The sequence below is a fragment of the Falco naumanni genome, chromosome 1 (genome assembly GCF_017639655.2).
Source record: "Falco naumanni isolate bFalNau1 chromosome 1, bFalNau1.pat, whole genome shotgun sequence".
In the NCBI taxonomy this organism is placed as follows: Eukaryota; Metazoa; Chordata; class Aves; order Falconiformes; family Falconidae; genus Falco; species Falco naumanni.
In genome coordinates this window covers 95,462,367-95,484,810 of record NC_054054.1, presented here as the reverse complement: position 1 = coordinate 95,484,810, position 22,444 = coordinate 95,462,367, and the positions used below count along the sequence as shown (strand labels likewise).

The 22,444-nt window shown below is 53.1% G+C and overlaps 3 protein-coding genes across 3 annotated transcripts; 2 read left to right on the top strand and 1 right to left on the bottom strand.

The window, feature by feature from the left end:
- The first annotated feature begins 1,703 nt into the window (after positions 1-1,703).
- Positions 1,704-9,965, top strand: LRRC43 (leucine rich repeat containing 43). Its single transcript, XM_040582415.1, has 12 exons — positions 1,704-1,799; positions 1,880-2,155; positions 2,420-2,530; positions 2,654-2,793; positions 3,392-3,630; positions 4,370-4,548; positions 5,354-5,483; positions 5,765-5,904; positions 6,066-6,155; positions 6,445-6,660; positions 7,197-7,278; positions 9,683-9,965. Exons 1-12 carry the CDS (start codon positions 1,704-1,706, stop codon positions 9,835-9,837), a joined length of 1,854 nt encoding a protein of 617 aa, XP_040438349.1. The 3' UTR covers positions 9,838-9,965.
- A 1,337-nt stretch (positions 9,966-11,302) lies between these two features.
- Positions 11,303-13,136, top strand: B3GNT4 (UDP-GlcNAc:betaGal beta-1,3-N-acetylglucosaminyltransferase 4). Its single transcript, XM_040609768.1, has one exon. It carries the CDS (start codon positions 11,306-11,308, stop codon positions 12,413-12,415), a length of 1,110 nt encoding a protein of 369 aa, XP_040465702.1. The 5' UTR covers positions 11,303-11,305; the 3' UTR covers positions 12,416-13,136.
- A 3,104-nt stretch (positions 13,137-16,240) lies between these two features.
- DIABLO (diablo IAP-binding mitochondrial protein) lies at positions 16,241-20,184 on the bottom strand. Its single transcript, XM_040609754.1, has 6 exons — positions 20,102-20,184; positions 19,050-19,170; positions 18,570-18,701; positions 17,748-17,858; positions 17,443-17,539; positions 16,241-16,475 (listed from the first exon to the last, which is right to left on the bottom strand). The coding sequence occupies exons 1-6, from the start codon at positions 20,146-20,148 to the stop codon at positions 16,261-16,263; spliced, it is 723 nt and encodes a 240-aa protein (XP_040465688.1). The 5' UTR covers positions 20,149-20,184; the 3' UTR covers positions 16,241-16,260.
- Positions 20,185-22,444: the final 2,260 nt, after the last annotated feature.

Sequence of the window (22,444 nt, the reverse complement as noted above, 5' to 3'; positions counted from 1 at the left end):
GACTGTTCTCTGGGCTGAACTGATTCCCAAGGCTGGAAAGGGGAAGGGATGCTTCCCCTGTGCCGTGTCACACTGGGGTCCCACCAGCCTGTAACTTCAGGCCTCAGCTGTTTGCTGGAAGCTTCAACAATGGAGATGCACGGAGCATGGTTCTGGCACGTGGAGGAGGGAGCCCCGAGCAGCCAGGCAGAGGCACGCAGCCATCCCACCATCCCACAGGGATGCAGTTCTTCTTGCACCACCCATGTTCCCAGCACTAGGTAATACAAAGATAATAACAAGTTATCAAGGCCTGTGGTGTAAGGCAGCAGAGTGCTGGAGAGGAAGACAGTTCTGGCAGACACTTTTTTTTTTTATTATTTGAGGTTTTTATTGTTATTTGGAGGTGAAAGAGAGAGAGAGGTTTCTTTGTGCAGGGTGTTCTTTAGGAGCATCCCTACGAAGCCGTTGACGGGTAGTGATGGTCCCTTTCTGGCAGAAGGGTGATCTTGGAGGGTTGCTTGTTTGGAAGCACCAAAAAAGCAGTGAGGTGTGTCTGGTCAGTGCTCCACCGTGCGTTGCGAGCTGTGTGGAGGTGCGTGAGCTTGCACCTATGAGAGACCATTGAGCACCGGGCACTGCCAGCCCCCTTCCAGCTGCTCTAGATGGATACAGCCAGGGAGAACAGGCAAGGAATCGCAGCCAGTCTTTCTCGGAGAGCAGGGAACATCTCTGTGCAGCGCTGACGGCTGCAGGGCCCACTTACAACTGATACAAATAAGAGAAGCAGCGTTCTTACAGGTTGGCTTTTCCACGAAACACAATTCAGCCACTGGTAGTGCTTTTTTTCAAAGATTTTGAGAAGATTTGATTTCATTTTCTACTGAGCTGAGGATAGTGATTTGCCTGGTTATTCCACTCGGTGGCATGCCGCTATCTCTCAGCGCCTGCATGCTCTGCACATCCTTCTCTATCTGTACCCGGCTGTGATAAGCTGCTGGGCTGATAAGGGAGCAAATCGGCATCTGTCCTGTAAAACCCAACCTGAGTGGAAGTTCGGCTTTCCGCCACGTAACTGCCAGCCGCCACAGAGCATCTGCAAGTCATTTGGTGAAGTTTTGCTGACACAGGCTGCTTGGCAGGAATTTGTAGCCATTGCCTCAAACCTGTCACCAGGAAAGGCAAATAAACCTCAGAGCGTGGAGACCTGAGCCTGACCTGAGCTGTGGCTTTTGTACCTGGGGCTCCCCGGCTTTTTCCAAGTGTAGGAGACGGTGTTTTTGGCGGTGAACTTTGTTTTCCGATGGCCCTCCAGGCAAGTGAACAGCGGTGCTTTTACAGCTGACTGAGAACCTGCTTCCTCCACGAAACCTGAGTGACACTCAGGATGTAGATAAGAGAAATGGCAAATGCCATGCCCCAGGTCCTCGGCCAGGGGACAGGGCTGACGCTGCACCCTGCAAATGCTGCATGAGGCCACTTGCTCCTTCCCTGGTGGGGAACAGCCCCTGGAACGCAGGGCAAGGTCTAGAGATCCAGGGGTTTATTCCCAGCCTGGAGATCCTGGTGCCGTGCCAGGCTCGCTCTGCAGCCCTGCTTGCCAAGCTTGGTTCCTGGTCCCCAGGGTGTCTGTGTCCTGGTCCCCAGGGTGTCTGTGTCCTGCCATCTCCTAGCAACAGGCCACGTGCCACCAAGGCAGGGAATTCCCTGCCAGGCTGGGGCTGATGGCAGCGCCTGGCCGCTGCAGCCTCTCGGCTGCTTTTCGGCAGCACTTGCGGCACCTGGCTCTGCAGGACTTCCCCTGCGGCCTTGGCAGCTGGGTAAGGAGGCTGGGGGCACAGCCATGGGACATGGCGGGGGCTGATGTCTGTCACTGCCTCTCCTCTCTCCCTCTCTGCAGAACAAGTCCTGCCGCCCTGCGCGCGGGCATCCCCGCAGCGGCCAGCCGGGGCTGGGGATGAGGGTGGCTGGGCAGGATGAGGCCCTGCCGCTGGGCGAGGAGAGCCCCGAGGCGCTGGTGGAGCTGCTGAGGGACCCACACAGCCCCTGGGCCCCACCACCGGGCTGCAGCCCCCAGGACCAGCACCTGCGGGAAACAGCTGTGCTGGCGCCTGAGCTCATCCGCGGCTCCAAGGTCTTGCAGATCCTCAGATCCCTGCAGATCGTCGGCAAGGGAGTAAGTGCAGCCCGTAACGCTACCCACCTGCAGGCCAGAAAACCATGTCTTCCTTCTGGAGGGGGAAAACATCCTGGGACAAGGACACCTTCCCCATCCCAGGGTCTTCCCAGGTGCCCAGTCTGCAGCTGGGGCAGAGCTACCCCCAAGCGTGTTGCACTAATCCATGTTACACATAAGTCACGTGGCTCAAGGCTACATGTCCATGTCACCCTGGCCACAAGGTGGCTCAGGGACGTGTTGGCCAAACCCAGCCCTTTGCAGGTGGAGGAGGTTGACGAGGGTCTGTTGCGGTTACAGCAGCTGGAAGAGCTCATCCTCAGTGCCAACCACATCAGCAGGATAACCTCGGCCAACCTGCCCCGGACACTGAAGGTGAGCAAGCGATGCCTTGGGATGGCAGGATGGGGCAGGAGGTCCTGTCTGGGAACACTATGCAAGCCCAACAGCTTGAGGGAACAGCTCCTTGCTGTTTGTTGTTCCCTCTATCCCTGGCAGGTCCTGGAGCTCTGCTGCAATGCTGTGGCTGATCTGCAGGACCTGTGCGCTCAGCCTCCTCCAGAGCTCCAGCACTTGGGACTGGGATACAACAGGCTGCGTGGCCCTTCGCCGGACAAGTACCTCACTGCGACCTTCTGGTAATGCCCCAGGCTGAACGTGGGCTCCTGGAAGGGAGGTGGGCAGGTGTGTACAGGTGACCTCAAGCTATCAGGGTGGCCCATGTCAGGAAATCCCAGCTCTGCAGCGGGGTTGTTCCTTTGCTGTGCCCACTGCCCACACAAAGCAGTCTGTCTCTGTTGTTTTCTGTCTCATGCTCGGAGGTTGTCTTGGTCCGTGGCCAAGGTGTGGAAGGGGAAGATCACCTGGGAAAACGCCTTGACACCCTGCCCACCACATTTCCCACATCCCTGGGCAGCTTCCTTTCCCCATGCCCTTCCCAAAGCCCCTGCTGGGAGTCTGCCTTGGGAGGGATGTAAAGCCTAGGCTGTGTCACCAAGTGATGGGAGTGGAGTGGGTAATGGATGCTAAAGAAACATGGGTTTGAGCTGTGGGGCAGACTGGGAATGGGCCACATGGCTCAGGAATTTGGAATTGGCCTCTTGGGGTTGTACTATTGGATTCTCCGGTTTGTGCTTGGGAAACATGATTTTTGTGTCTTTTTCTGGACCAGGGCAGTAGCTCTCTCTCCGCAGAGATATCGTTTGCCTCACCTTCTTCTCTGGGTTCTCTCCTCAGGCCAAATCTTGTCTCCCTTGACCTGAGCTTTAACAACTTCACAGACCTGCTGGGGCTGGTCTCCCAACTGTCCAGTCTGCAGAAGCTCCGCATCCTGGTGCTCCAAGGGAACCCACTGGCTCTCATTCCCACCTACAGAGGCTTCCTCGTGGACAGCCTGCCCAAGCTTTCCATCCTTGATGACACCCATGTAGAGCCTGAAGAGAGGCGCCGGTTCCACGGTCTGGCGAGGCAGCCAGGTGAGCCTTCAAACCCAGTGATCTGCGAGGTGGTTTCATCGTGGTTAACCCAGGAGTCCTCAGGGCAAACCCTGGCTCCGGTATTGACTTCCTTCTTGCCTCTCCTCAAATGGAGATCTTTCTGTCCCTTTTTACCCCGCTAGTACAAGTGGGGAGCAGGCAGAGGACCTGCAGCAGTGTAGTTACTGAGGTTGTTTTAGTTTTAGGTCCAAAACCTGCAAGAACAGTCTAGTCCTAGCTGTGCATCGGTGTCATGGCCTGCTCCCATCTTTGCTTGTGAGATGCTGTCTAGTTTCAGACCGCGTGTCTGCCCCTTGAGCTGCTGAAAGAGGAACTTCTCCACTGGAGAAGATGCTGACATGGGTGTTGCACCATCTGCTTGAAGTGATGCCACCTCCGCTGGGTGGCACATCCCCGGCTGGGACGAGAGCAGGGGGCTGGGGACACGCGGGGGTGGGAATCCTCTCTTGATGGCCCCTACCGACTGAGTTTATGCCCTGGATGTGCTCTTTGGAGTCGAAAACGTTAACCAGAGAGCCAAAGTCACCAAGCCAGGAGATGTTTGCGTGGCTTTGGAGTGACCCCATGTGGCAGTGGCTTGTCACAGCGTCAGCGGAGGGTGGCAGGGAGGGATGCCAGGTGGGGGGGGACAGCATCCTGGAGACTGCCACTTGCTCTGTACCTTCCTTGCTCTGGAAGGACCATGCTGCAGCTTCACAGCAAGATTTGCTTCTTTCAGAGCTGATCAGGTGTGAAGCACGAGTGGTTGTGAGTGTCGGGGAAATCAAGGGAGTCCCCGATCCCAGAGCTCTCCAGCGGCGGGAGGTGGGCTCTGAGGCTCCGCTGATCACCTACAGCTACTGTGTAATGTACGAGTTTGCGGAGGGAGAGGAGCTCGAGGACGGTGGCAACACTGAGGTTTGTGCTTAATTCAGCTCCTGAAAGCAACAGGCGGCGGGTGGTCACAGCAAGGGGGACTTCACCTCCAGGCTGTGGGGCGAGGCCATTTGTAATGGACCTGGCACGGGCAGCAGGAGTACTGGGGACAGAATGCACATGTGGCCACATCTGGCAGGACAAACCCCTGCAGCTCACGTCACCTCTGGGGGAGCCCAGCACCGCTCTGCACGGGGGAGCACCCACAGCCCCCCTCCCGCTGACTGCGGCAGACCCCTGCCCAGGCGCTGTGCCTCTTCCCACGATTCTCAAGCACCAGTTTGGTGAGGAGCGGTGGGGGGCACTGGGGGCTTCACCCTGGAGAAGGAAGGCTCAGGGGGGCTGATCGCTCTCTCCCGCTGCCCCTGAAAGAGGCTGCAGGCAGGGGGGTCGGTCTCTTTTTCCAAGCCACAAGTGACAGGACAAGAAGAAACAGCCTCAAGTTGCTCCAGGGGAGGTTTAGGTTGGGGATTAGGAAAAATTTCTTCACTGAAAAGTTTGTCAAGCATCAGAACTGGCTGCCCAGGGAGATGGTAGAGTCACCATCCCTGGGGGTGTTCAAAAAACACATGGATGCGGCGCTCAAGGGATGTGGTTTAGTGGTGGGCTTGGCAGTCCTGCGTTAACGTTTGGACTTGATCATCTTAACAGTCTTTTCCAACCTAAATGACTCTGTGGTTCTATGGTGAGGCTGGGCTGGGGAATGGGATTCCAGAGGTGGCTCTGCCCCCTGGTCCTGATGCAAACACAACCAGCCATGCCCTGCCGAGATCCCTCTCTATTCCAGGTAACAAAAATCCATCAGAGTCCCGTGGTGGCCACCCGACATGTAGACAGCTCTGCTTCTGCTTGGGGCACAGGAGAAACAGGGAGGCAGTGGGAGCCTGCAGCCACAGGAGAGCCCAAGGCCCACTCTGGTAATTAATTTTATATATATATAGAGAGAGTGTGTGTGTGTGTGTGTGTGTGTATATATATATATATATATATATATAAAATAAATCTCCTGCCCCACTGCTCAGGGCAGGTCTGTGGCTCTGGCATGTGGTGGCATTAGGCCATCCCTCGCAGCACCAGCTGCAGCTGGGCTGTTACTGGGACTGGTGGATAACAAATTGGCACCGGTCACATCCCAAGGGTCCTTCTGTCCTTGGGAAGGAGGGGGCTCTCCCCACAGCTGTTCTCTGTCTCTGCACAGCAAAGGTGTTTGCCACCCCTGGAAAGCCCTGGGCGGACACCATCGACTGCAGCTACAGGAAGGAGCACACTGCCAAGGACTTGGTGGGGCTGAAGTCCTACCTGGAGGCTGGAACGACTGTCTCGGTTGTGGAAGAGCAGGTGAGCATGTGGCAGAGCTGGGTGAGAGGGGAAAGAGCTGCTGGGAAGCCCAGCAGTGGTGCTGTGCTCCTTCTGGGAGGCAGCCTGGGATGGCGGTGACCCTGGGCCAGGGTCCTCTGGCATCCCAGCCCCCTGCAGCACCAGCTCCTCTTCCCCAGCAGGTGCTGTCATGGCCTGTCAATGCTGATCCAGAAGGAAATGCAGTCACAAATAAAAAGGCAGGACGGGGGCTGCAGAAGGACAGTGCCAAGGTAGGGTGCTGGAAGAGAATGATGTCCGAATAACATCTGAGTTGCAAAAATAATGACGAGGGAACACGAGCCCTTCTCGTGGTTCAGTCTGGCATGTTGGAGAATCTCGCCTCCATCCCAGAGCTCTCACCAAAGTCCCCCCTTGCTATGGGAGGAAGGCAGCAGCTGCCTCACACACATCTCGGTGTGGATGCAGTGGCGGGCAAGGGGCTGGCTGGGGGTTGCTTGCTGTCTGATAAAGGGACCTCCACCTACTGCTGAGGCTTGTCCCTACACTGGTGCCCTGCAGGGTCCTTCACCCAGGGACAAGCAGAAAAAGAAGAAGCAGGGGAAGCCACATGAACTCCGCAGCGACCCTCCCATCCGAAGGACCCTGGGCACCACAAGGGTGACCCTGGAAGCCTTGCTGGCCACCGAGGACCTGGTGGCAACTGTGTGTGACTTTGGGATCCTGACCACCGAGCAGCCGCTGCAGACCCCAGGTCTAGAGGAGAAGGTAAGGAGCGTGGCCGGGGGCAGGGCACTGAAGCAGGGCTGCCAGGGATGGAGGTCCAGCTACCCTGCCCTGCAGCCTGCTCTGCCCTCACTGGCCTGGGCATCCCTCTCACCCATCCATCCCTCCCACCCATCCATCCCCCAGCTCCCCTCTCCATGAAAGGGGGCTGAAGTAGCCCTGCCTAAGCGCCATCCATCGCTGCAGGTATCGTTACTTAATGTTGATATTAGTAATAAGTACTGTTACTTTTTATGGGCCTAGGAAAATAGATGAGTTTATTTTTCCATTTGAGAATATGAAAGCAACCACTCGTACTTGGTCTCTCTTGGCATGGCAACACGCACCAGCTGTACCGACCCTTTTATTTTCCCAAATTCTTTTCTCCAAGCAGCCCCTCTGCTGTGCTTCTGCTTCCCCCCACTCTTTCCTCCGCCCTTGAAATCCCGGTGGCAGAACCCAGAGGGTGACGACTGTCACAAGACTGAATGCGGGCAGTGAATTTCAACACAGCCTGACTCTGGCAACATCTTTCTTCACAGGATGAGAAAAAAGGCGCAGACAAGAGCCAAAAACCAAAAGCTGAGAGAGAAAGTCAGGCCAGCCAGAAAACCGCAACGTCTGCCCGAGGTGAGGGAGGCTGGAGCTGGCTGGGCGGCGTGTGGGAAAGCAAACGGTGGCTGGTGGCCGTGCCAGGCTGGAGGTGGCCACAGGTCCCTGCCACCCTCCCAGCGCTGCTGCTCAGGGCGCTTACTCACATCCTGAGCTTTGGGCTGTGAATGCATCCATTGACTGCGGGGGCTGTAAGCTCAGGCGCACGCCCTGACACCTTGGTGAATCAGTGTCTGAGCAAGCATCAAGGGTCTGCTGCACCTACCGGCTCTGCATGCCGGGGGGAGAAGCAGATTTTGGGGTGAGAGATGTGCTGCCCGCTGTGTCAGCTGCCAAGCATGGCCGGTGGTGTGGGCTGGCGCAGGCAGCCGGGGCAGCGCTGTCTGGGATGCATGGTAGGTCCTCATCCATTTCCTCACATCGCAACGCCCTTTGTAGAGGGAATTCTTGTTCTACATTCTTTCAGATTTAGCGATGAGATGCACGGAGAGCCCCAGGTACCCCAGCCAGCCCGTGGCAAGGCTGGGAGCAGACCCCAGCCTGCTGGCACCCATGAAGGGACCATCCCAAGCCCTGATGGGTGCCCCCAGCCCCTCCCCAGCCCACAGCCTGCTCAGCCAGCAGCGTTGCCTCATCTGCTGGAGGCAAAAAGCTCACCCTGCCACTTGCAGGGTTTTTTTCCAGCAATCTTGTTTTGACTACAAAAACAGCAGTGCCAGCACATCGGAGGAGCAATGCAAGAGCAGGAGGAAGTGGGGGAGGGAAGGGGTGGCAGGGTGATGCTGAAAAGCTGCTGAGGGGTCAAGGAGAGCATGGAGTGGGCCAGCCCCCCCCCCCCCCAGCACCACTCAGAGGAACCAAAGGAGCCTTGTGTCCCTGCTCTGGCATCAGATTTAGTTGCTAAGAGTGGGATTAACCTCCTTCCCCAAGACTTCCTGGCTGCTTTTCCGTGTCCCCTCACCCACGGCGAGGTCCCCCCATCTTTAGGGAGGCTCTCAGTGCCCTGCAGTCCTCGGCTGTGCTGGAGGAAGCCTGCCAGCCTTCCCAGGACAGAAACCTCCTTGGATTATTGCTTCCCACAAGCAAACCTTCATCTGCAACACACGCTCAGCCTGCTGCTGATGCGGGGAGCTGCCACTGAACAACTGAAGCTCAGCCGGGGTGTTTTTCTACTTCCTTTGCACCCCAGTGCCTGCGGTCAGCGCGCACGCCGCAGGTCCCCTCTGCAGAACCAAGCCCTGCTGCGGGGGGCTGCATGGCCACGGGCACTGGGGGGATGCACAGAAAGCTGGAAACCCGGAGCCATCAGGACGCGTGTCCCCTTATGCCTGCGCAGGTGGAGGCTGGCTGGCTGCACCACGAGGCCACTGGGTGCAAGAAGTGCTGAAAAACTAACTGCCCCCCCTGGTTTGGTGCAGGCAGCGGTGGCCCATGGCTGTGTGCTCTGCGGTGATGCATGGCTCTGACTCATATCACACCCCGATAGCAGCCACGGTGGCCCACATGACTAGGGGGGGCAGGTGGGCTGTGCAAGCCCCCAGTTGTTCCATGAGTCACCAAATGGCACCGGGGCCGTTTGGCACTTGCTCGTCACCTGGGTACCATGTCCCACCATGTGGTACCCCGTGGTACCACAGGGTACCATGTCCCACCATGTCCCACCATGTGGTACCATAGGGTACCATGTCCCACCATGTCCCACCATGTGATACCATACGGTACCATGTCCCACCATGTGGTACCATATAATATCATGTCCCACCATGTGGTACCATAGGGTACCATCCATGTCCCACCATGTGGTACCATAGGGTACCATCCATGTCCCACCATGTGGTACCATGTCCCACCGTGTCCCACCATGCGCCCCCTGGGGGCGGTGGCAGTGACCATGGAGCAGCAGGGGGATGGCTCCCAGCCCTCGCACCACTGCAGCCATGCATCCAGCGGGGCTGCGGAGGAACCGGCACTCACATCTGGGAGCTGAGGCCAATTTGCATCTCTCGGTGGCCAAATGCACACAAATAATCCGGCCTCTCAGAGGATCTGGGATCCTTTCCAGACAGCTCAAAGGAGAAAGGCAGCAAGCTTTGTCTCAAGCGGTTTGCCCGGACATTGAAGGATGTCTTCGGAAGTAGCCTCACATCGGTCTTGTTTTACCCCCCGCTTCATTTTCCAGGAGCTTCGAAACAATTTATTTCTACAATCTGTCTGTTTTCAGAAGAATTACTGGGGAATTCAGAAAGGAAGGCTGCGCCCAGACCAGCTGCCGGCCCTACGATGCTCTTTGGGCTCCTGACCCAAAGTCATATTCAAATAGATTTTCCCCCAAGACCCACGGGTCAGTGGTGACACCGTGTCACCCCTGGCGCGCTGGTGCTTCCCTCTGCCAGGATGGTGACGGGTTTACTTCTTTCCACAGGAAAAAGGAAAACCAAAACCGCTGCAGAGCCGGAGGGGGGCCGGGGGCTGCCGCCCGTGCCACTGACGGTCCCGTTCCAGGTGCAGCTGCTTCGGTGGCCCCTAGCAGCCCGTCTGCAGAGCCCGGAGAGCGCGGCCGTGGGAAACAGCCGGTGATGTGGCTGTAGCAAAAGAGAGCGTGGGAAATAAAACCCATGGGATGGGGAAGTAAAGCCCACTGGGATGGGGGAATAAACCCATTGGGGTGGGGAATAAAGCCCACTGGGATGGGGAATAAACCCATTGGGATGCTGTGTGTATCCTGGTTTAGCTGAACCTACAGAGCAGGGAGATGCCACACCTGTGACCGTCCTGGGGTGCTGCTGAGCTTCTGCAGGAGCTGGTGCTCAGCGTGCAGGGTGGGCTGTGCAATGTTGTAGTGTGCAACGTGGGGTGTGGAGGGTGGGGTGTGCAGTGTGGGGTAAGCAATGTTGCAGTGTGCAAGGGGGGGTCTGCAGGGTGGGCTGTGCAGTGTTGCAGTGTGCAAGGTGGGGCACGCAGGGTAAGCTGTGCCGCGTTGCAGTGTGCAACATGGGGTGTGCAACATTGGATGTGCAATGTGGGGTGAGCAATGTTGCAGTATGTAATGTGGGGTGTGCAGCGTGCAGGGTGGGGTGTCCTGTGTGTACAGTGTGGAGACCGCAGTGTAGGCTGTGCAGTGTTGCAGTGTGCAATGTGAGGTGTGCAGCATGCAAGGTGTGCAGTGTGGAGACTGCAGAGTGGGCTGTGCAATGTTGTAGTGTGCAATGTGGGGTGTGCAGTGTTGCAGTGTGCGAGGTGGTGTCTGCAGGGTGGGCTGTGCAATGTTGCAGTGTGCAATGCGGGGTGAGCAATGTTGCAGTGTGCAACATGGGGTGTGTAGGGTGGGCTGTGCAATGTTGCAGTGTGCAACATGGGGTGTGCAGTGTTGCAGTGTGCAATGTGGGGTGTGCAAGGTGGGATCTGCAGGGTGGGCTGTGCAATGTAGCGTGCAGTGTGCAGGGTCGGGTGTGCAGTGTTGCAGTGTGCAACGTCAGATGTGCAGTGTGGGGTGAGCAATGTTGCAGCGTGCAACATGGGGTGTGCAGCGTGCAGGGTGGGATGTGCAAAGTGGGCTGTGCAGTGTTGCAGCCCGGGGTGTGCAAGGTGGGGTGCTCCTGTGCGTGGTGCAGGCTTGGCTGTGCAACGTGCAGGGTGCAGAGCCCGGCGGCGCGGGACCCGGTGCGGATGCCCGGTGCCGGTGCGGTGCAGCACGGTGCCGGTGCGCTGTGTGTATGCCCAGTGCCCGTGCCCGGTGCCGGGGCGCGGGGCGGGTGCGCGGGGCGAGCCCCGGCAGCGGCGGGGAGGGGCGGGGCGGGGCGGGGCGGGGCGGGGCAGTGCTTAGCGGCGGCGCGGGGGCGGCAGCGCCTCCCGGTAAGTCCAAGCGGCGGCTGTGCCGGCCGGGGCTGGGGTGTGCGCCGGTGGCACCGCGGGGCGCAGGGGCTGCGGAGCGGCCGCAGCGCCCGGGGCCGGCGGGGGGAGCCGCGGGCCGGGGCCGGTGGGTGGCGGCGGATGCCGGGGCGGGTCGCGGGGCTGCGGCGGCCACGGTCGGTGTCCTGGTGCCGCCATGTACCGGCGCCTCAGGGGCCTGGCCCTCTGCACCGGCTGGGCCGCGCTGCTGGCCGCGCTGCTCTACATGAAGCAGGAGGCGAAGCCGGCAGCGCCGCGGGGGGCGGCGGGGGCCGGGGGCCGAGCCCGGGCGGCGGCGATGGGCAGCGCCGAACCCAGCCGGTGTTCGCCCAACCTGACTCTCGCCAACGCCTCGCTCGCCCTCCCGGAGCTTCACCGGCTCTTCTTAACCTACAAGCACTGCCGGAACTTCTCGGTCCTGCTGAAGCCTTCCCGGTGTAGCCGGGAGATGTTCCTCTTGCTGGCCATCAAGTCATCCCCCATCAACGTGGACCGGCGGGTGGCCATCAGGAACACGTGGGGGAAGGGGGGCTCCGTCGGCGGCAGGAGCGTCAGGCTCCTCTTCCTCCTGGGGCGCTCGGAGGCCAAACCCCAGGTGCAGCCCCTCCAGCAGCTGCTGGCTTACGAGAGCCGGGAGTTCGATGACATCTTGCAATGGGATTTTGTGGACAACTTCTTCAACTTGACCCTCAAGGAGCTGCATTTCCTCCGCTGGTTCGTGGAGGATTGCCCGCACGCCCGGTTTGTGCTGAAGGGTGATGACGATGTCTTTGTCAACACTTACAACATTGTTGAATTCCTCCAAGAACTGGATCCCGAACGGGATCTCTTTGTTGGGGATGTGATCCCCAACGCCCGGCCCATCAGGAACACCAAGGTCAAATACTTTATTCCAGAGCCCATGTACAGAGCCCCCTTCTATCCTCTCTACGCGGGTGGAGGGGGCTACGTGATGTCAAGAGAGACGGTGTGCCGCCTCCAGAGCACCGCTGAGGACACGGAGCTCTTCCCGATAGATGATGTCTTTGTGGGAATGTGTCTGGCAAAGATGGCAGTGACCCCAAAGAACCACGCTGGCTTTAAGACTTTCGGGATCCAGAGACCTTTCAATCCTTTCGATCCCTGCTTGTACAAAGAGCTGATGGTTGTGCACAGACTAAACCCAACGGAGATGTGGATCATGTGGACGCTGGTGAAGGATGACAGCATTCGGTGTGCAGTGTCAGTAACGCACAGCTACAGAAGGGGCTGGAAAAGAAGCTACTGATGAGCACGGCGGGATTGTGACTGGTGACAGATACAGGGTACTGAAACTAAAAAATCAGGTTGTGGTAGAAATGTTGTCCTCTACTAACAGTACTTGAGCCATAGGGGTTTGTGTTGCAGCAAGTCTTTTTTTCTGTCGGTGAGTTACTGGCGCAGTTGAATTGCCCTGGGGTGGGGATGGGGCCGGTGGCTCAGTGAGATGTGGTGTGGGGCTGGGCTCGGTTCCTCCCAGCCTGACTGGGGCCAGGGGGAAGTTAGAGCTGCCGCAGGGATGTGAGTGAAGCTCTGTGGGCTCTGCAACACAGCGGCAGCTGAATTCAGCCTCGTGTAGGAAGGCTAATGATGACTTATGAGTGACAGAGCACCAGAAATTACTGGCAGGGGTGGAGGAAAGCCCAGTGTGTGCTGCTGGGTCCACAGCAGTGCAACTCTGCTGTTCCAGCAATCCCACAGGTCCTACCGGACAGCAGGAGAAAGGGAGTGGAGTGGGGAAGAAAAAGCCTCAAAAAATACATTGCCTTAACACAGCACGATGATCCAAGGGTCTGGGCTCTGACTCAAGCCCTTTAGATTTTACAGAAGCTTATTACAGGTTTACTTGCACTGGAAGCTTTTGCACAAATACTTTCTGATTGGGTTTGAGAGGGGCAATATGTCTTGAATAATTACAATGGTGGTTAGAGTGGCTGTAGCTTTTCATGTGGTGTGGGGAGGTGTTTGGGTTGTTGTAATGTTGGATATCAATAAAATACAGTTTTGAAAAGTGTTTTCACAGGAGTATTCTTGGGTCTCCTGAAAGCTAAGAGCACTAAAAGCCAGAGAAGACCGAGAGCTGGTGCTGGGTATGTATGTCAAGGAGTCATTGATATTAAAGAGGATAAGGTTATGTGGAAATGGATACTTGCCACTTCCTTTCCTGTGGGCAGCTGCCGTTCTCTGCCCCTGTCCAGGCAAGATGCATTGATACAGAAACAATCTAGGAGTGTCCTGGAGTCGCCCGTTTGAGGAAAGAGATCAAATATGAAACTTCAGATTCAGTGATACTTCTGTGAAGCTTTTCAGCTTCAGGGTGTTTTGCTGCTAGGTCAGGAGCTGCTGTGCTGTGTGTGAGTGAGAAGCAGCCTGGAAATTTTAGAAAAAGGCAGTGGGGTAGAGAGGAAGTCTGTGATTACGGAAGTTGGCACATTTTGTGCTGTGCTGTTGCCATTGCTGTGTGTAGTGCCAGCAGCCCAGCGTTCACTGCCCACCAGCTGTGAGCTGGAGCTTTCAGAGTTGCCTGGGAAATGCTTCCAGGTGGTCCTTGCCTGTACTACAGGCAGAGAGACTGAGGAGATCCTGAGACCAGAGGTGTGATGAGCTGTTAGGGCAGGCTGGCTGCCTTCCAGTGGGGTGCTGTCAGGCTGCGGGACTCCTGGCAGTACTTGCTGCCTTGGCTTTCTGTAACACCCGCTGTAGTGGTAGCTTAGCCCCACGGTGTGACCCAGACTCTTATAGCAGGAGTTACCACTCTCATGCGAGCAGTTTCTGTGCCAGATGTGAGTAGGCGTTTGAAAAAATTGCTCTTGCAAGAGGTAAGCCTGTGTGTGTGTGTCCATCCTCAGTGCAGTCTTGTACAAGCTACTGCCGTGTCTTCTCACTGCAGCCCTAACAAGGATTAATTAGGTGTACTAGCTGTACCTGAGAAATTATCTACATGTCGTTTCAGATGTGCTGGCTTTGTAAACAAGGCCGAGTATCAGCAGCAAAACCTAGCTCCTGGGCACCACTGCTTGTTCCAGAGAAGAGGCTGGACAGAGCGTGTACTGTGGTACCCTGTGAACTGCTGTGGCAGCATTTTTCTGATCCACTAGATGATTCCAAATGCCAACTCAGTAACATAATGTAGAGTGTGATGTCATGTCTGTTGTGGGTTTAGGTGTATGGGCTAACCCCCAACAGGCAACTCTCACTTCCCAGTAAAGGTGTGGGACTCTTTTTCCATCCCATTATAGTGGTGATACGGAGCTCCTCACTCCCATTTTGACTGAACTTACTAGCTGGCCCCTGTCACAGCTGAAGGTTCAATGTGTGTGGGTACAGCCTGTGTCTTGGGAAGTAAGAGCAGTGAAACAAGCGGGGCAACAAGGCGGCTGGGAGCAGGTTCTGACAAGGAGAACACGTTGCTTTGCAGGCTCCTGTAGCAGTGCTTGTCTGCTGTAAGCTGTATCTCTGCCATGCAAGCATCTGAAGAGAGTTATTGTGGCATCCTGCAAGGAACACAACCTGTACGTGCATTTGGGTCAGTGGCTTGGCAGACTTTCTTGAAACTGCAGCACGTAGCAAATTAGAGCAGTTGTGGTTAGAGGTTGACCTGAAGTTGCATTTGGCTTGTGAAGGCGTGGCTGTGCCACTGCTGTAAATAATCCTCTCATAGTGGCTTTTTTTCCTAATGCTCCAGCCCAAAGCTGTGTTTGGGACCTCCTGCATACTGGCACAGCAGGCACTGGCATCTTCCTGTGAGCTGTGCCCTCCACCTCGGATACAGCAGCACCCAGTGAGGAGCAGGAGCAAGAAATGGTGGTTTACTAATTCCTTTTCTACTTAATCTATAAGTATACAGTGCTGTGCAGCTCAGATTTGCATTTGTTCAATAGACAGGAAGGCTTATGCTACAGCTGAAAAAATTCTTAGTCCAGCACAACTCAATTTAGTAACAGCAACCTCGACACACATGTAGTGCATCATATGCTCATTTGTTGTGAAAAATGTATGATTAATGCGTGTTTTCTTACAAAACCTGATGAATGGGGATTATCTGACTCAAACCAGCAGTGATAAAGTTCTAGTGGATACTATTCTACAAAGGATTCTACAAAGACTGCTCTAGAAAGCAACCTCAGCTTAAGTTTATATTGTCTATACCGTTAATACTGCAAATTTCACATTAAGCTTGCAAAAAGAGACTTGAAATTATTTTCCTGAAGCTCATGTTGAAAAGCATTCAAATATGTAACGCTTGCTTTTGCTCACTGCTTTATAAAGAAATACACAGCAGTTGCCACAACGACTTTGTTTATAACCACAGTATCTTGAAAATCAAATCTCCCTTTGCTTCCTGGGGAAAGCACATGCATATTTAGTGGTGACTCTTGGGTGAAAGAGGTGGCTGTACTGAACTGCAGAACTCCACTAAGAGCCTGGGTCACTCCACAGAAAGTCCTTAGCTTTACAGCTGAGAACTTCTCTTGATTGCAAATTTGATGCAGCTGTCACTCAGCTCTGTTACAAACTTCTAAGTTCAAACAGAAAACAGCGCTTAATGTCTTACCCAAATGAGCATAACTTGCAATGAGATGCTTTTGCACAATTTAATGAAGGTATCTCCTAACAGACATCATTTACTTCACAGCTTTAAAAATAATTACTTTTAAATACTTCTTTGGCTGATACCTAGTTAGCCTCTTAAGAGAGCGCTCACAAACTATCAAACAATCCGTAGGACCCTCCCAGCAGAGAGACGATGAACAACAAGCTATCCTTGATAGCAATTTTCACATTTGCATAGTTGAACATTTCAGTAATTGAATCCATAAGTATTACAAACAAGTTACAAACAAGATAAAGGCCTTTCAGATACTTGGAATTGATTTGTAAAGCAATCCTCTTTGCTTTACAACAAAAAATGTTGGGGGGGGGGGAACTGATTTGTAAAGCAATCCTCTTTGCTTTACAACAAAAAATGTTGGGGGGAGGGGAATGGAATCATAGGCTTATTTCAGCAGTTTCCCACTATCCCACACTTAAAAGTTTGGGACCTTCAGTTTGTGATTGACTGTCACATATTCTATGGTGACTCTTAAGTTCCTTTCAGTCCTCCCGAAGATAAGGGTCCTCACCTGCCTCTGTACTTCCTAAAATACCCTGTGGCAATGAAGATTCCTCTCCTTGAGCTTTTATGAGCTCTTCTGTTTGAGCTTCAGCTAATTTGGTCTCTGCTTTCTGGGAGAGCTGTCGCACTTCTTGCACCTGCGATTTCACTAGCTGAATGTGGCTGCGGGCTGTCACGGAGGCTTGGTCTGCACCTGAAATGTAATAATTTAAATACAGTGGGTTAGAGGAGCACTCAGCAAACTTTCAATTAAGGAAGCAACTGTCTATTAATTATCATCTGCTTTGCTAAGTGTTTTGATGGCTCTTGGATGGTATTAATGCTAAGTGCATTTACAGTTCATTTACCTTAAACACTATGCCTACTTGACATTTTTTTGCCACCTTGAATTCTTCCCACCCAACTGGGTTACAGCCAGCGTCTGATCAGGGCAATCAGCTTGTGCCAGTGGGTTTGAGAACTAAGCCTAGCCATCGTGTGCCAGAAACTTCTAGTCCTTGGCCTGTCTTGACACATACCAGCCGCAGGGATAGCTGTGCCACTGCTGAACTGTGAACGCTTTCTCCTCTCATGCTCCTCCTGGTTCTGTGTCTTTTTCAGGCACTTAGAGAGTGTCCCTGTGTACTCTCATTGCTTTCCTCCCCTTCTCCCCTCCAATAACTTTACTGAAGTCAGCTGCCATAACTCAATCTCAGAGTTACCAAGTCTCTGCACTTTCTGTGAAAGTGTGTATACTGTGAGAAAAGACCAAAATTAGTATCTTTCTTGCATGAAAGTGAAAATAGTCTCACTCTTTTAATAAAAGTGAATCCAGCTAGAAAGACCTACTAGACCCCCTAGATAGCCTTATTTCTGTGGCTCCTAGAACTGGGTTTGAATGTTGCATTTAAAAAGGACTAAACGCTTCCCTCAAACCTGTTTTGGTTGGTCTTGATCTAAACTGCATGTGAAGTTTCCAGGCCTAGTTCTCGGAACGCTTCTACTGGACCTGTAGCCAGTAAAAGAATGCAAGTTCTCAGCATCTCTAAAACCCAAGCACTAGTTGTAAGTTGGTACATGAACTGAATATATATTCTGTCTCTCTCTACTTCATTCTCATTCATCAAATACTGCCTAAATTCTAGGGGAAAGAAATTCTTGGTATTTCTGCTTGTGCTTACCTGATTGATATGCAGCTTCTGCTGCCATTTCTGAAAGACGTAACGCTGTCATCCAGCTGGATTCCAGCCTTAGGTATTCCTGCTGTTTTGTCGTCATCTAGGAATCAAACAAAGTTCTTACTTAACTAGATGTAACAGTATCTGAATACTTTTCCAAACAGTGCCTTTGTGAAAAGGTGAGCAAGTGAGGTGAGAACTTTCTGAGCAGAGTTTTAAGAGGCAGATTGCTGTCTGAATTATAATTTACAAAATTGTTTGTAAAAAAAAATTGTAAAAAAAAAAATAAAATCATCTTGATTGCTTACATCAACTCTGGCTCCTATTACCACCTGCCAGACTGCATCCACCTCGTCTGAATTCATTTTCCCAAGAAGATTTGCATATTGCTTGTAGAGAGACACCAGTGTATAAACTGCCTGCAAAGGAATCATTTCACACAGTTACATGACAATCTGTATATCTCTGATGTTGTCTCAGTGTTAATTAGCAAAATTGCTGAATGGTTCCAAAGATGCTTTGTTCTCCAGTTCACTGCAATTTTGGAGGCACTGACAGCGTTTGCTGCCTGCCTACAGCAGTGCTGTGGACAGCATCTCTTTATATACTTGCCATACTAATAAGGAAGTAAACTGGAATGCAAATACTTTACTCAAATTGGCACTTATTTATAAAATTACAGCAATATCTTCTTGATTCAGACTTAAATATGGCTCACTGAATTCTTCTGATGAAACTCAAGTTCATGGCCTTAGAAAGGGGCACAGAAGGTAAATAAAATACTGAAGAATACAGCTGGTGTATCCTACTTAGTATGCAGGTATCCAGTAACTGTTACAAGTTTCTTTAGCCCCAGTTCTGAGACATGGGTCATTTCAGCTTAAGTTCAAGCTCAAAGCAACAGCCTAACACGGCTAAAAATAACTTCTGTGTTTGTTATAGTAGAACAGTGAGCCCTATCCCACTGTTTCCTAGGGAACTGACATCTCCAACCCCCCACACCTCTTTTATTAAAATTAAAAAAAAAACGAAGTCCATTTTAAGTATGGTTTAACAGGTGTAGTTAGTGCCAGATAATTTAGTATTGCCAGTACTGACTTGCTAGCAAAGTGCGTAATCTCTCAGTTTACCTTTGTATACTCTGTCAATGCTTCAATCAATGCATACGTTGTTTGAGAGAGGAGTGTAGAAGTACTGTCTGTTACCAAGGAAACTGCTCTTTTAATCAAGGCATCATTACTGAGAGAAACTGAGTTCTGTTTCTGAAAGATAAGACATTTGCATGAGCTTTTCACTGACTTTCATATGAGTGTTATTAGTAACAAATAACTAAGGAAGAGCACCAGGGTTAGCTACAAGGTTGGACAGTCTAATTCTCCCTGCTGTTTTGCCAGTGTAAAACAAGGCAGCTGTTTTTTGCAAGGTGTTATTAAAGATAGACATTGTCTTTCTCATTTCTTTTCCTTAACAACTTTAACAACAGACTTAAACACCTGGGATCGCCGGGAAGGAATGCAGTTCTGAGGGCGAGTACCAGTTTGTAAAATGCTAAGCAGGTGGTTTTGAATATTAAACTGTTTGCTACATGTCTCTCACTTTGGATATATTACCTCCACGACTGGGACTGCACACAACGCCACTCCCAGCCCCATGCCTGCCATTTGGTGCCATCGTCCATTCATGCCTGAGAGGCAGCGCCTAGGAATCCTGGCCAGAACAGGGAAGCTTTGTCTGGAAATGCAAGAAGCAAAGTTAAGTGCAAGAAATAACCAGCGTATGGTAGGAAATGGGTATGAAAGAGGAAAAGAACACCTAGAAGCTGCTCTAGGTGACCTCATCTCTACCAGGCTTCTGTAATAAAGATGTGTAATAGTGAATTAGTAAGTTTAAACTTATTATTAAATATAAGCTTATTAAACATTAAGTTTGTTTAAAATTCTATTACTTAAGTGCAAGAGAAGAAAACAAACATAGCAGGTTATTAATCCTTTGAGAGCGGAAATGTATCTGGTACTATCATACTGCTAATATTTAATGATAATGAAAAACAAATTAAAAAGCATGCTTAAAAGTGCTGTGTGGTACATGCAGGTGAGCAGCAGGACCAGTAATAACCTGCTGTGACCCAGCGACACTTAGGGCCTCCTGCAGCCAGTTTTATTTACATGCAAAGTTGTGTAAGTGCCCATGGGCCCTGGGCCTGTCACTGAAACACTCGAGCAGAAGAACAGCAGCACCCAGTCATGAGAACTTTTGTGTTGTACAGCAATTTTCTGAAAATAACGAGTCACTTTTCCTTCTTCTGTACTTTGAAACTACCGACCACCAGTGGCAAGCGCTGTATGTGTATCACAACTCCTACTGCTCGTGCTATCCCACCGTGGCATCTGGAGGCGGAGGAGGTAGGTTACGGCCATTTCGGTGGCACAGGCTGCCGCTCCAGCCGTGGCTGGCTCGGTTACAGCGGGCAGAAGGCACGGGCCCGGAGCCGCAAAGGCCCTCAGCGGCCCGGAGCCGAGGCGGGGGCCTGACTACAGCCCTGTCGGCCGCGCCCGGCCCGCACCAGCCCGGTAACGGCCACCCGGGTGTTTGCCTGAACGCCTGCACCGCCCCGGCTCCGCCGCGCCCTCGGGCCCTGGAGCGGCGGGGGCCACCGCGGTACCTGAGGAAGGAACAGCAGCTCCGGAGCCACCGGCTGCCCGCCGCCATCTTGGGACAGGGCGGTGTGCCGGAAGTGACGTCAACGCGCCGGGGACAGAGGGAGTTCGGAGCGGGCGGGGCTGATTTCCCGGCGCGGCGCATGCGCAGGGGGTGGGCACGTGCGGCGGGGCGCGCGGGCGGCCGTTGGCCGAGGGCGGGAGGGGCGCTGTGAGGGAGGCGGCTGCCTGAGGTGGCGGGCGGGTGGTGGCGGCTCCTCCGCCCTGGGGTCGGCTGCTCCGCCGCCCCGGTGGCTGCAGGTATCGGCGGTGCCTGGGGACACGCCTTGATGGGTCTTGGAGGCGGGAGTGGTGTTGGGAGCTCTCAGCTCGGGCCGTGCTTGGCCCGCTCCTCGGTGTGCCCTGCTGGGAGGCACCCGGCCTGCCAGCCCGGCTCAGCAGAGCGCGGCCCTCAGCTCCGTCTCAGGGCATCAGCAGGGCAGTGGGCTGAGGGTGTGCTGGCTTGCCTCCCACAGGTCCTGCGCCCCACCCCGGTTTAATTCTTTGTTTTTCAAGAGGATATGATGCTGCTCTGGGTTTGGCTAGTCCCGCACTAGTGATAATCCCCAGCTTCTCCAGCAAAGGTTTCCTGTATAGTTTCACATGAAAGGCCCTCGTTAATTAAGTCTTTTTATCTATAGCAGAAATTCCTGTCTGTTCTCTATGAGAATCAGTTTACTCAGCACTGTTTACTTTTAGTGAGGCAGTGCTGTATCACAGGCACGTATTTTGGCTAACTCTGTGTTTTGAGCATTTGTTGAAAAGTGTTGCACACTTGAGAGTGCCAGGTAATAGCGCTGTAGGTAATGTGGTGTTGGTGTTCCCTCATAAAACTGTAGGAAAAGGGAAACGTGCTGGTTTGAAATGTCTCTTTTCAGGACTTCTGAAAAAATGACAAGTAATTTCTGTATCTCTGCCTTCACACCTTTAATAAGGCAGAGCTGAACAAGGCAGGACTTGTTTATTTGAGATGTTGGTCATGTTTGAATTGTGTTGCATCCTTCCGCTGTGCTCGGCAGACTGCCATGCTCTCGAAATGGGGCGTGGGGTGAGAATCTCAGGAGAAAACTGCTGAGAGGGTTTTAAATATTTCTGGGAAGAGGGGCAAGTGTCTAGGAGACACAAAGAATCTGCAAGAGGCAGAAAGACTAGTAAAGTGCATGTATGCAGGTATGCAGATTTTTTTTTTTTAAATCTTTATTCGTACATAAGAAAATAAGATTGTGATTAGACAGTAACGAAACAAAACGCTTGCAGAGTTGGCGCAGGAGCAAGGGACCGCCGTTCTGTGTGCCCAGCAGACACGCAGGACGAGCTGCATGGTGGAGCCAGTTGCCTGTGGCAGCAGCGGCAGAAGGGGAGCTCTCATTTAAGCACCAAGAAGTACGTGGTCCAGCCGGCGAGCAGCAGCGCCCCGACCAGCACGGTGTAACTGAACAGCACGAAGGCCAGCAGCTCCTTCAGCACCTTGAGAAAGTGGATGGCGAAGGAGTCCGGCATGGTTCTCCCCGGTGCTGCAGCAGGTAGGGTCCCTGGGGCTGGCTGCTGCCCTGCTACTCCCCACTCTGTAAGCAAAGGGACAGGATAAGTCTTTCTGAGCAAGGAAACTGCAGAGCCGACAGGGTGGCCCTGCTGTGGGGAGAAATGGCTGTGTTCAGGAAGGTTAATGGCCACCTGTCCTTCTAAGAAGGTTGTTAGCATCACTTCGGACTTGTATGTGCTTGCTCAGAGTCCTGTACGGGGTTGCTGAGCTGCACAGTGTTGGAAAGGAGTCCAGCAGCTGATCAAAGTCTCCAAATTAGGACTGGTAACTAAGCAAATTAAAATACAGACACACAGGCAGTGGACATGGCTGTGTCAGTACAGGCCAGAAGCCCTTACAGAGCCCAGCTGGCTCCTGGTATCTTTCCCCCTGTGTCAGTGTTTGTGCATCCAGGAAGCTTCACGTTCAGAGCAGTCGCTGATGGTGCATTACCAACACTGTGTTCTGATCAAAGTGGTCAATTTCTCCAAGGAAGCCACCATTAATATTTAATGATATAATTGCATCTAATGGAGATACTGGCACAAACAGAGCCATTTGTTTAAGAATGACGAAAAGTGGGGCTTAAATACAAGTTTGCACAGGCAAATATTTATATCTCACGTTAAAAATAACCTTTAAATGGGAGACACGGTATAAGATGCTTTAGAATTCATCTTCTAGCTGTATTTTAAAGTTATACTTGCACATCATGTTAGAAGCGATTGCTCATTTGTTAGTTTAATATAAAATCTGAACTATTTCACAGAAGTTGTTGGTTCCTTAG